Source organism: Acanthochromis polyacanthus, chromosome 16 (genome assembly GCF_021347895.1).
Source record: "Acanthochromis polyacanthus isolate Apoly-LR-REF ecotype Palm Island chromosome 16, KAUST_Apoly_ChrSc, whole genome shotgun sequence".
Classification (NCBI taxonomy): domain Eukaryota; kingdom Metazoa; phylum Chordata; class Actinopteri; family Pomacentridae; genus Acanthochromis; species Acanthochromis polyacanthus.
In genome coordinates, this window is record NC_067128.1 from 32202679 (window position 1) to 32216598 (window position 13920).

General features: G+C 42.1%; 1 protein-coding gene across 2 annotated transcripts in view; it reads right to left on the bottom strand.

The window, feature by feature from the left end:
- Positions 1-2441: 2441 nt before the first annotated feature.
- The window catches only part of snx17 (sorting nexin 17), a 36083-nt gene continuing 24604 nt past the window's right edge, over positions 2442-13920 (bottom strand). For both annotated transcript variants that reach the window (XM_051960529.1, XM_022211792.2), the window contains exons 8-15: positions 12371-12440; positions 11111-11203; positions 10645-10848; positions 6782-6910; positions 4784-4861; positions 4555-4629; positions 4431-4472; positions 2442-4347 (exon numbers count right to left, since the gene is read on the bottom strand). In XM_051960529.1, the coding sequence (XP_051816489.1) occupies positions 4228-4347; positions 4431-4472; positions 4555-4629; positions 4784-4861; positions 6782-6910; positions 10645-10848; positions 11111-11203; positions 12371-12440 (811 nt within the window). In that variant the 3' untranslated portion in view covers positions 2442-4227. The remainder of the gene's footprint in view (positions 4348-4430; positions 4473-4554; positions 4630-4783; positions 4862-6781; positions 6911-10644; positions 10849-11110; positions 11204-12370; positions 12441-13920) is intronic.

A 13920-nucleotide genomic window follows, 5' to 3' on the forward strand; every position in this document is an offset into this window, starting at 1 on the left:
TTAATTTGCGTTCGCCAATGTCATTCCTCCTATTCTGGCATCCAAAAACACAGCAGGACGACATTTTAGAAAAGTTGATAGAGCCTAGTCCCTCAGTCTTTCGCCTTTGGGTCACGGCCGCGGGCTTCCTCTTTTGCCTCCAGCTAAAGCTGTGGCGTCATTCGTGACGTGGGTCATTAAAGGGTCTATACTGAATTTTAAATAAATCGTTAAAGTTGGCGGAGCCAGGGGGCGTGGCTATACTTGATGGACAGCAACAGAAGTCTCTGTGGTAAAACGTGGGCGGGATAAGAGAGTCTTCAGCCAATCCTGCCCCTAGTTGCTCTCCGTCCAGTCTGTTTGATGACGCTTTTTACGTCACTGGCTCCAAAAAAATCCAAAACGGCGACCAGGAAGTAGCAAAATCCGGGCTTCATTTTCTCGCCGTTGAAACCAACGGGTGACGTCACGGTTAGTTTACGCCTGGTTCAGAGCCAAAGTAGCGCCATTTTTTATGAGCAGTATACTCTGGCGGGGTGGTTAATCTGGCCTGTTACCCCAACACGTACTGCACATCAGTCATGACTCCACACTAAAATAAACAGAGTTGGGTTGTTACAATGCCAGATAATTAGGGCAAAAATAATTAATTATAGCTAAATTATTGTGATATTTGCAAAAACACTGGGGGGGAAAGGTGCCATCTCCTTTTGTAACTTTCCTGTGTGTTTTGTCCTTTTTTGCCAAATTAACTCCATGGATACAGTGTTTAAACACAACTGTACTGCTTGTTCTTGTGTGCTTTTCACATGATGTCAGCATTTTGCATTTTTAAATATCACGGCACGGAGCAACTTCAAGTTCCTCATGTTGTCGGTCAGCCACACAAACGTCACTGCTCTCACATCTCGTTTTTGGCCACAGCAGGCGGCAGATTCTAGCAACAAAATAACACAAAAGATGCTCATAATGACTTTTGTTTTTCTGCTTCTAAAGTCACAGAAATTACACTGTAGTAGAAATTATACTGCAGTACAAAGTTACACAGCTGGATAAACTGTCTACATGAGTATACTGGTATCAAAGTATATTTAATATCTTAATTTATTAGTAACCAGAAGCTGCTGGAGAAATATAGCTGGTGCAATTTCAAAGTTTGTCCACAAAGGGGCAGTAATGAAATATATACACTCAGCGGCCACTTCATTAGGTACACCTGTTCAACTGCTTAACACAAATAGCTAATCAGTCAATCACTTGGAAGTAACTTAAAGCTTTTATTCATGTAGATGTGGTCAAGAAAACTTGCTGAAGTTCAAACCGAGCATCAGAATGGGGAAGAAAGGGGATTTAATAGACAATAGAAAATTGGAAAAACATTGGGTGGTCTAATGTGTGCAGTGAACTTATTCTCATGTTCAAGAAACCAGTTTGAGATGATGTGAGCTTTGTGACATGGAGCATTATCCTGCTGGAAGTATCCATCAGAAGATGGTCCACTGTGGTCATAAAGGGATGGACATGGTTAGGAACAACACTCAGGTAGTCTGTGGAGTTTAAACCATGATCAGTTGGTACTAAGGGGCCCAAAGTGTGCCGAGAAAATATCCCCCACACCATTACACTACCAGCAGCCTGAACTGTTGATACAAGACAGGATGGATCCATGCTTTCACGTTGTTTACGTTAAATTCTGACCATCTGAATGTTGCAGCTGAAATGGAGACTCATCAGACCAGGCAATATTTTTCCAATGTGCCAACTATATCCTCAGTTTCCTGTTCTTAGCTGACAGCAGTGACACTCGGTGTGGTCTCCTGCTGCTGTAGTCCATCTTCAAGGCTGGAGGTGTTGTGTGTTCAGAGATGGTATTCTGCATTCCTTGGTTGTAATCACTGGATATTTTCTCTTTTTTGGACCATTCTCTGTAAACCCTAGAGATGGTTGTGTGTGAAAATCCCAGTAGATCAGCAGTTTGTGAAATACTCAGACCAACAACCATGCCATGTTCAAAGTCACTTAGATCCCCTTTCTTCCCCATTCTGATGCTCGCTTTGAAATTCAGCAAGTTGTCTTGACCACGTCTACATACATAAATGACCACATGATTGGCTGATTAGCCATTTGTGTTAACAAGTTATTGAACAGGCACCTAATAAAGTGGCTGATGAGTGTAATAACACAGAAGTATTAATTCTTCAAAAGTTGGGTATGAAGATATCAGCACAATACCAGTACTCTTAACAGAACCCCTCATCATTAAAGTTAGTTGTGCTTTTCTTATTCTACTCTGGCAAAATGTCTTGAATAAAAAAGTCCACTAATGTTGAAACTCTACTTTTCACCGACTGCAGCACTCTTTGCTCATTACAGGGCAGAGAATCAAAGCTGCTGCAAATAAACATGAGAGTTCTTCTCGGCAACAACTGAAGACGATCATTAACCGACAACCACAAGATGACTGAATTTCAGAGTTTATTTTAGCATCATGACAAACAGAGCAGACAGCTGTCACTGATCTGAACCACTAAAATCAACGAGGACGTTAGTGGAACTAACAGAGTCAGTACAACGCTCATGAAATTTGACAATTACTTTAAAAGTGGAATTTGGCACCTACACACTTAACATCCAGGACCTTGTAGCTTTGTGTACTTGGTTTTGACAGGAACAAGAGAAAATAAAATAAAAAAGGCTGGTGGTGTCCACATCCTCCTCCCTACTCTAAAAGAATCACAGCAGTGAAAGAACAAGATAGAGAACATTTTGTTTGCTACCAGCGAGAGTAAAGCTGTTGCTAGGTTGGCACTGATTTACATTTAGAGGCTTCATAATGTGCTGAGATGCAGCTTTTTGTTTTTTGAAATAAGAGCAAGAAAACTGGAATGCCATGTGCTATAAAACAGTGGGATATGTTCATTTTGTTGCCTGCCGTCTACAAACTAAACTCACTCCAGCAATTGTGATCACATTTCACCAAAGCACCGTGTTCGACTAAATCCTCTGAGATGATTGGCACAACGTACGTACGAATTACACCGAGCTGAAGCCCCGCAAGAGTAGTGCTCCCCAAAAACAAGACGAAGAAAATCAGATGCAAAAAACAATTTGTAAACACTTTCCATTTTAACTAAAAAAAAGTCCCCTAAAACATTATGTAAACATGATAAATGTTGATCCATTTCGACTTTGTTCCGTACGGCTTAGATTACATTTGATCTATTCGATTACAAGCTATGCTGATAAAAGATATTAGTAAATGTTCAGAATACTTAATTGAATGTACATAATATAAAAAGTGACATTGTCATAATTTTTTGTTTATTTTGTGCAAAATGCTTTAGTAAACTATAATTTGGCATTTATGAGAAACCTTAAAAAATTGGTTAAAAATAAATCAGAGATGGATTTACAGAGCCGCCCCCCAAACATTCACCTCCACCTGTAATACTGTGCAAAATGATGGGTTCAGCGAGTGCAAGCGGCTCAGCCAAATCGACCATCAATCAAGTTCTGCAAGATTCTAGTTAACGCCGGAAGATGCAAATGTTTAGTTCGAACCCGCGTTGTGTCGAGTGGCGATGCAACCCATGTCGAGAACTAAGGAAAGGTTAAGGCATCGGACTACTCCTGAAGGCAATGTGAGTGGCTCGAAGCTGAAAAACACCGCGAGGACATTTGCTAACTTAGCGAACAAACAGCGCAGCACACGGAGGACGTTATTAAAACATTGCGTTTTGGTATCTAGCCAAGCCGAACGTCGATCATACGTAAGCAGTTGCTCTGTACCGTCTACAGTTTTGTGATAAATTTCAACACATTCGCTGGAATTTCGCCGGCTCACGTCGAGAACTGTCTCCAGTTCCGTTATGTCGTCACTAGTGCCAGGTCTGACTAAACTATTTGGCTCTCTGCTTGGGAAAGAACATGCAAGCCACTGAGGAGAGAATCCGGAGAGATCTTTCGGGTTTTCTTCATGTAGTTTCCACGACTTTGATAAACACAATGAGGGGAGGACAAAGTCTGAATGTGGCGATTGGAACTAAAAATCGAGACGAGCCTTCAGAGTCTAAAAGAAAACGGCGACGGTCGAAGGTTAAACGAGAGCTTAAGGCAGCGATTTCTCCAGGAAGAAGCTACAATCTTGCAGAAGTGGACGCCTGTGCAGACCGCTCGGCTCGGCTCCGAATCTTTGTCGTCCCGGTTGTCAACAGTTGGAATGAAACGGGGATGAATGTGGGCGAAGGGTTACAGGTCGTCGTCCCCGATCCCTTCGAAAGCGTAGTTGCCATGGAAGTCGTTGCCGCTGATGTCGTTTGCAGAGTTGGAGGCGCTGATCCCTCTGAGAGACACCGAGCTCAGCTTGGTCTAAACGGAATCGACAGGAGGATTATTACGACACCGAAGATTAGATTATTGTTGAAGAAGAAGAAAAAAAAAGATTTACTCACTGAGAGTTTGACAATTTGTTCACGGTTTGGGTCTGGGGAGTCCTGCAGCCAAACAAAAACAGAGTAATTTAACCCCCAGAGCTGAGATCTGTACACAGACTTGGCGTGTTTTCTTGTGTCTCACCAGTAGAGGGGGAGATTTCACAGCTTGCTGACTGTCGGGCCGGTGGATGGAGCCGTTGTGTCGTTTCCTCAGCAGCTGAAATGTGACAGAAGGCGGCGAAATAAGTGAAAACGTGACAAAAAATAAGCTGTAATGTCTGCAGCTGCAATGCAAAAAGTCACGGTTAAGGTGGAAAAGCTTAGTTAACCTTTACAAATCTGAGTATTAAACACCTTTTCTGAGTACAAACCTTTTTTATGCTGCCACCAGACTTCTTCACCATTAATTCGTCCACCATAGACTGAAGGCAGATACTCATCATGATAGCCTAAAATGAAATGGTCAATTAAAGGACAATAAGGACACTTGGAATCTTTCTTGGTCAGTCCTAAAGTGCATATGAGGCACGATCAAAATGTTCTGGGACTGTTTATTGTAAGCAGCAGTAGCTGCCATGAGTCAAAGTCGTGGAAACCTGTGGATGTTTCTGTGAGCAGGTCAGTGTCCATTTGCGATTTCTCCAAGGGTCGTTAACTGGAGCAAAGAAGAAAACATCACACTCTGTGGCGAGCAGCAGCCAGGATGATTTGACCTCTAAGGGGAGGTCTGCGGCTATCAGTTTTCACAGCAGAAGAACCACAGTTTCCCCCCCAATTAATGCAAAAGATGCATCAGATCAGGACATTCCAGGAGCATGCTGCTGTTTTCTTCACAATGTATGGTGGTTGCACAGCAGGAATGAGTCCCAAAGACTTGTGCAGTAACATCCAGAGGTACCTGAGATCAGTCAGTGCAAACGACCTGAACTGTGGCGTGATGCAAAGTGAGTGCTCCAATGTTCATAGTGTGGCGATTAAACACTATTTTTTTTTTCAGCCCTGACATCACAAGCATCACTTTCAAACTGCCCCTCGCACTAAACTTTGCTCCCTGTGACGACTTCTTCTTGGCCACAATGATATGCAGGTAAACGGGTCAGAGCTTTGGCACCGATAAGGAGATCTACCCATCAGGCACAACATTATGACCACCTGCTTAATATTCTATTGATCCCTTTTATGTGGTCCAAAATGCCCTGAACCATTGGGTTTGGACCAGAGGACCTCTCAGGGTGTGCTATGGGGTCTGGCACAAGGACGCTGCCAGTGGATCCTTTGGGTGCTCTGGGTTGTGCAGTGGAGCTTCTGGGAATCAAACTTGTTCCACTGCATCCTGTGTTTGATCAGAATGGGGTCTAGGAAGTTTGGAGGTCAAATCAACATCTTGGTGATTGTAATGTTCCTTAAGATGTCACTGATTAATGTTTTTTTGCGATGTGGTGGGGTGCATTCAGGATTTCCATTTCGATGAAGGACTGTGCTTGCTCTGGGACAATGTTTATTTTGGTGTCTAACTCTCATCAACACCGATGCCAAAGTCCAAGGTTTTCCAGCAGAACACCACATAGCACCAATATGATCACTGTTGTTCACTTCACCTGTCAGTGGTTTTAATGTTGTGGCTGATTGGTGTTTGTACATAACTGGACTTCCAGGGAACATTACAGATTTTGCATGAACACTGGGAGCTGCACATAGAAACTTTACTTTAATGGGGACAGCAGCCACATTTAAATGAAGTATGGTTTTTAATTCTTATAGGCACATTCTCTGAACTTTTTGAACACACCTCATCTGGTTACAGTGTGAAGGACAACAATGGAAGTGTAACGCTCCAAAACCTCCGTTTTCATGTCAGACAACGCATTTTGAATGGGCCAGATTTTGTCAACACGCACAAAGAGCTTTCCTCTTTTATCCAAAAAATTTCAAAATGTCAAAATCATGTTATAGAAGCAGATTAGCAAATGCAGGTAATTATTTTGGTGCCAGTGGGTTTCATTCCTTTATGGGTAAATTGTCATTTTTACCTGTATAAAGGTAGAAATCTTTGAGTCTAGGGAGGGTTTTCCAACCAGAAGGGCACAAATCAGTTTTTGACTGCTGAACGGCAACTTGTGGATGTATAAATTGATGTACTTTGGAGATTTAAGGGCAAAAAAATAAAGACACTGTGTGCAGCACAAGTTAAATGGAGGTGGATTTTCAATCATCTGTTACAGTAGTGTGTCAATTAAGTTTCTCTGTTTCCCGGATGGATCCTCTCAGTGGCTTAAAGCATTGGCTTAGCCTTTTTAACACATGTACATACACAAATACACGTTTTTCCCTGAATGTGATGCTTGCCGAGCATGTAAATGACCTCCTACCTGTTGACTGGTGATGGTGACCCACTGCAGACGGTCTTTGCTCATCAGATACTCAAAGGCCAGCTCCAGTTTGACCTCGCATTTGGCCGAGCTGCAGGGGTTGGTTGTACCGTTGGCTATTGGGACTTGCTGCAACATGAAACAAAAACAAAGCGAGTCTTATAATTTGGTGTTTGGCAGGCGTCATCGTCATTGTTATCTTCATCACCATCTTCTAAATGAACAATATGCTGCAGCTGTCTGAGCCGTTATCACCAACCGCTTATGATTTATGTTTATTCTCTTGTGGGCCTTTTCCTTCCTTCGACCTTCTATCTTCTTGTGTGTGAATAACAAAGAAACAGATTTCCAAAGCCACGTCCAACTTCTTAAGGGGAGGATAAGCTCACTATTCTTCTGTATGACCGGAGGTCCGTGTAAGCAGCTCAAACACATTTCCTATCCTACATCTCTGCGCCTTAAGCCTCCATTCTCCAGCTGCTGCATCACACATGACAGGCGGCCAAATCCCAAGGAGACACTCACTGAAAGATTAACACGGGCGCAGAGAAAGAAAATACATACAAAATAGAGAATTTCAAATGCATTCAAAACGTGTTAAGCTCAGAGACACACATGGAGCTCCCTGGAAGTTAGCTGCACCTCCAATGCTAACTGCACACACACACACAAAGATAACGATATATATAAAGGTAAAACAGAAATACAGGCCAAAACAAAGGTCTGACACACATGCTAACTGTTTATACGGGTCCTTCCGTGTGCAATTTGAGCTCCAGCTACGAGGGGGTTTGCAGCGCGGCACCAAATGAGATGTTTTCAATATTTTGTTGGACAGGAAAGGGCTCATTAAAATGACTTTGACCTCAGAGAGTGAGCGGAGAGGAATTAATCACCCAGCTGGGCAGCATGGGGCCTCAGTCTGTAATCAAGACGAGCTAAGATGCATTTTAATTTTCCGTGTGTTGCCATGTGTCCTGTGCAAATTAACTTTGGGAGACTCACAAAAGCTCCTGTGATACACGAAATAATTGCGCTGCTCCAACATTAATGCAACACAAACGTGAACCGCTGTGCCCATCTCCGTTTAAACGAGGTCTCGTGTCTCTAAACGCTCATCTTTTAAATGTCAGATGGAATTATGTGGTTAGAGCTTCATGTAATGTTTCTCTCAGCAAAGCAGATTGTTCAGGTTTTCACAGAAGCCGCCGTCTCTTTTCAACACAATTGGAAGCGGGAATAAAAGCATCGAGGCAGAGCTAGTGTGTGCTGCAAAATACTTTGAACTGATTCAGACTTTTTTCTGGAGCCATTTGAAGTGCTGAGATGGATTTTTTCTGGGTTTTGGCCAACAAAAAAATGGCTTAATTGCATTTAAATCAGTAAAGTCAATTTAACACTCGGTTCAGACATTTATTATTCCACTTGCAGAAATACAGAGGAATTCTTTTGGAGATAAATGGACAAAATCCATGTACCAGAAGCTGAAAATTCTAACTATCGATCTGTCCAAAGTTCTCCAGACTAATGAAACAAACAAAAAATCTATCAAAATAATAGGAAGAGGCAAGAGTGCTGAAAAATAAGAGTCGGTCATGACCCACAGCACCACCTCATTGGTTAAACATTGCTGTGGTTCCACCAGGGGAACTGGCACGCTGGAATTTATTGATGATTTCACTGCTCAAGGATGTAGCAGGAGTTAATAAATCACAACAAAAGACCCCGAAGGAAAATTCTTTTGTAGCAGCTGCCAAAGAATGTGGACTTCTTACAATGAAATTATAATAAATATAAAGATTAGACAAGTGGATGGTTACAAGAGGGAAAGAATTTCTGACATTCAGTCAAGGATTTTGCCATTTTTAGTCTCTTGCTGAACAACACTTTCAGAGAGTTGATGGAGAGGCATTTTTGACATCTTCCTCTCTACTACACCAGACTATCCAGCTCCATTTTGGTTTCATCCATCCTCTCAGCAGTCACTGCAGACTCAAAACATCCTCAGTAAAGTGGCACAAATATTGCATGATGCAGCTGAGGTGTTTTCTGTTCAATGGGAGTATTTTTTGTTAACTTCTACTGCTTGCTCAATAGGAATCAGTGGGTTGCTTTCTATAATTTAATACAGTAAGAGCTTCACCTTATAGGCACTTTTCCACTAGCACCTACTCGGCTCGACCGTACTCGACTAGGTTTAGGTTGTTTTTACAACCTAAATTACAACTGAGTACCACCTCATTGTGGGTGGAGTCATCATAGCACGGTGGCACGGAAGTCCCTTAATGCCATTTGTGTGCGACACAAATGCAACACAACAATGGAGGGCATCGAGGTGATGGTATACCTGCTGCTCAGTCTGTGGCTTTCAAGTTACATGAAGATAAATGTGCGCTGTTGCCAGTTTGTTTGGGGGTTTTTTTGTTTTTTTAAATGGCAGGTTTTGTTTTCATGAAGGAGTTGCTCTTGTGTGTCGTCACTCCCTGTCCAATCAGTGGCCTGCAATCTGTAGACGTCACATTATCGGCTCGACTCAGCTCGCTTGGAACCCCGGGCTTGTAGATACTAAAATAGTACCTGTTACCGGGTACTACGCCCTAATGGAAAACCTCACCAAGTCGAGCCGAGTAGGTGCTAGTGGAAAAGCGCCATATGTGTAGCTGACTTATGTTGTGAATTGACGCTATAGAAATAGAATGACTTTATTGATCCTCGAAGGGAAATTCAATATATTCAGATAAAACTGAACTGAATAGTAACCCTGGCCCTTTCTGGAAAGGCCTGCAGAGTGTCTGGTCTGATGTAAAGAGGAGCAATAGCAATCTCATATCTTCTGATATCACTAAGTCCTTGTTTGGCTGACCTACAGATTGCTCAACTCAGTTCATACCAGACCACAAATCTCTAGCTGGGACGTCTTCATGTCACACATGAGGTTTGGAGTGTGAAAAGACTAGGAGCATAGAAAAAGTGGTGACATAGTCCTCATATGATGCTCATAGTGAATCATCATTACCCAGAACGGGAAAAAAAAGTATCAACTAGCAATGGAGTAGGTGTATAATATCACCACCTCCTATAACTAGCTGGTAGATGAACTAAAGGCAGCGTGGAGGTATACGGGAGCATTCTGTGTGCTCAGATTCAGTTTAGCATCAGCCTTAGCAAACATCCTCATCTGGCCAAGTCTGATGTCAATCCATTTTAGCTACATTCCACTGGCTGAAGACTAAACTAAAAGCAGAGAGACTCACAAGCTACATCTGAAGGCCTGGAGATGGTTATCAGAGAAGACAAAAAGCATCTGTGGGTCCAAGATGTGCATCTGTTTGATCTCTGTTGCCTTTTCCAACACAGAATTTTACTATACTGAAGCAAACCTGCACAAATTAAAGGTGAGCTCTTTATGAAATATCCTTTCTGCTGAAGCACAGAGCCAGAAATAACACCAGCGTCCAAATGGTCTGGCAGTTTGGGTGTTTCCCCTTAACAGATGCCATCACAGTCCCTCCTTGCCAAGAGACAATTATGAGTTCAAATAAAAGATGCTGCTGTATGTGTTAACCTGGTGGATCAATACAGCGCCGTCCTTGTGTGGGCGGTGTGTTTGGGTAATTGGACAGATGAAGATAAATGGTGTGGAGGTCAGCACTTTGAGCAAGCGGTTGGTGTAAAAACTACTGCTTGGCAAGACTAGAGACGTTTTGTTTCTGGTGCTGCAGTGATCTGAGGCCACTTTAGAAGCACAGGAGGCCTCGTTGGCAGCTCACAGTCTCCTAATATTAGTATTATTTGAAAATCAAGGCAAGTTTGAAGGTGAATTTACTCATCCTCACTCTCCTCTTGCACACTGTTTCACTTACAGAAGAAGTGACTCGCCAACACCTCATGCGCGTGACCTTGAAGCTTCCCTCTTTCATCTGCTCGTTGGGCAGCTTGACGTGGAAGTTGAGCTCGTTGTTGCCGGCGCTGACGATGACCTGGCAGCCCTTCTCGGGGAAGTCGGTGATACAAGGGTCGAACTTGATGTAGCCGTAATATTTGAGCGTCTGACCTAGATGAATGAACTGGGGGAAAGAGCGGGAAAAAAAGAAATGAAGAAAAAACTGTTTTCATGTAACCCCAGAAGAAAATAATTTTGAATTCTCTCCTGGACTGATGTGATTAAAAATTCATATCATGGGAAAAACTGGGCTAATTGAATAACAGAATGCACCGGAGGCAATATTCCCTGTACTCTACAGATTTATCCTTGGACAAAGACATTTCTGAGTATCAGCTGGATTCATTGTACTGGCAGAACCGTCTAGAAGAGAAGCTTTTGCTCACTTCTTTCTTGGAGCCTTTCTCCTGCAGGGATTTCAGCTGCCTGTGCTGGTCTTTGTTGACGAGTATCCAGCCCCGCTCGATGTCAGACACTGTCTGGTGAAGCAAAAACAGGAGGTGAAGTTCATCCTTCTACACAGCCAGACAGAATAAAAGCAGGTTATTGCATCTACTTTGGTAGGAGAAATCTCCCTCTTGGGATTTCATGTAAACAGTGCAGGTCAGCACATTAATTACAGAAATATGCATTAATGCGGATGCTTTTGCAAACACTGTTCTGCAACACTGAGGCAGCACTCGGCAGCTCCAGATTTTAATCAAACTCGCAGCCTGAAAAGTGCTTAATAAAACAGATCGCGACTGTCGCAGCGAAGGGAATTCACTATTAATAGGATCAAAGAGGTACACAAAGAGATTCAAGGTGTTGCAAAGTCAAAACAAGCTGACAACACTATCAGATAATGGAGGGACCCGGGGGATGGACCAAAGAATTTGGCAGCCAAAGCATGGAGCACTTGCTTGATTCAGTTTTCTTGATGTGTTGCTGGCACCGTGCGAGCTCAGTAAAACACAACAGATGCGAGACGCACACCGACACAATCGGCTCCAATTTGGATTTTCTGATTGGGTGCACATCTCAAGGGGAATTTAATTTAAAAGGTGTTTGAGACCACTTTTGCAAATGGAAACAAGAAAAGCACTCAGTGAGCACAGTACTCCTCCAAGGCTGCTCAGTAGTCGTATCATTTCCAACAGATGAAATTTTAATAAACAATAACCATGTGCTGAGCACAGGTGTGTGTTATGCATGTGTATGTTATGTACGGATATCACATGACCTAAATATGTAGCGAGTGGTGGGAATTGATGGGAATTGGAAACACTTCCACAATTTAATCAATTGTTCCTTGTATAATTTCCAATGGCTAAGTCCCGATATGTTTGAAAAGGGCAGCTGACGTAGTATTCATTTGTTGCCATGGTTACAGTGATGCTAACCCTATCTCACAATGATACCGAAATCTTTAACAAATGCGTGGATCCAGACTATAAACCACATCACTGTCAAAATCTAATCAGGTGGTCCTTGTGTCATTTCTGACCTTCCCTGAAAACGTCATCCAAATGTGCCTTTCCATTTTTGAGTAATGTTGCCAACAGACAGACAAACAGACGGACAAACGCACACCGCCCGTTACATAACTCCCTTGACGGGGTAATAAACGACACTGTCTGGTCGGCTGAAGTAATGAAATCTCTTACCTGGGCGTAGAGCAAATTCAGCCCAACTCTGTTGTCCATGACATCACTGTCATACGCCATGTCCCAGTAGCTGAAGGAACAGAAAGCACAAGCAGAAAATTATTTATAGAAATGAGATTTACCACAGCAGTCCAGTTAAAATAACATACAAACTTGTCCATTGGTATATTGTTATGATTCTGCACACTGCAATCAGTGGTGTCCTGTAGAAACTGTGTATTTCATCATCAGCATTTTTCAATTAATTTGATATGTTAAATGGTTTATTTAGCTTCAAAAGAAGTAGAACTGCCTAATGCCGCAGGTCATATGTTCACATTTTCCTCACAACTTTAGAATTTGTACCTTTTGTCACAAAAACACCTTGTGGCAAACGTGGTGGCCATTTTATTCTCTGCTAAACCAGGACAAATAAACAGAAGGAATCAACTTTTAAAACTTCAACATTCTAGCCACAGACATGATGTGATCAAGTCTAGCCTTTGTTTTCAGATACTTGTAAATTTACTGATAACCACTGACTCAAATAGTTTATGATCATTAAAATATACGGGTAGACATCAACTGACCATGACCACCGTAAGACGTGGCTGAGATGGCTCCACTTCAGAAAAATATTCATGCACCAAACTGTTTAATTGTCAGAGTTGCTTGTTTTTATGAAATGGTGAACATTATTTTTCCTTATGACCTGGACTATTGACCTATAAAGGAATTTAATGCCTCTCTGTATCTAAAAAATGCAAATCACAAAAGAAGGAAACAAATGTTTTATACTCTTGGACTCCTGGACACTATTTGCATAATAAAACATTTAAACATTTGTACATCCCTTATATAGCACATTTTGCTTTTTGTATTATTATTGTTCATTTTTATTTACAGCACATTTTTACTTGTTTATCTGTACCTGTGGCAGTGGGAACTATACTCTCTGCTGTAGCAAACAGAAGTGTAGTGCAATAATGATAGTCTCAAAGGTTCGACAAATTGCCTGGCCAGTGTACATTTGAGAGGGTTAGAAGAAGAGTGGTCTAACCCACAAAAAATCCGAACTGAGTTTTATATAATTGTAATATTTTAATTACATTTAATTATCCAGTGGCTGAGTGATCCAACCCACAACCCAAATATAGTCAGACCATTCTTGAAAGCACAAAACCTTGAACCCATTTTTTCTCCAAAACTACAGAAAGTGGGGTAGACTGCTCTGCTTCCAAATCCTTCATTTAAATTAGAAATACATTTATAAATGGAATTAACAGTTTATCAATTCCGTAAAACGACAGGGACTCCTAGACAAATTCCTCAGCTCGCAGCCTGTGGTGCAAACATTCATCTCCAGGATTATTTGTCGTCGAGGTTGAAGGACGGTTGGTGGTGATGTGAGTGAAACGATACAAAGATCCAGAGGCAGCACTGTAGTTCTATTTAAAGCACTGCTAGTGTGTGGGTGCCAGAGGGCAGTCTGAAGAGTGGAGCGTGACGTTAAAAAAGAAATGCACGAATTCCTCTCTGCCCATTTACAGAGACGGATGAAAACTGGGACC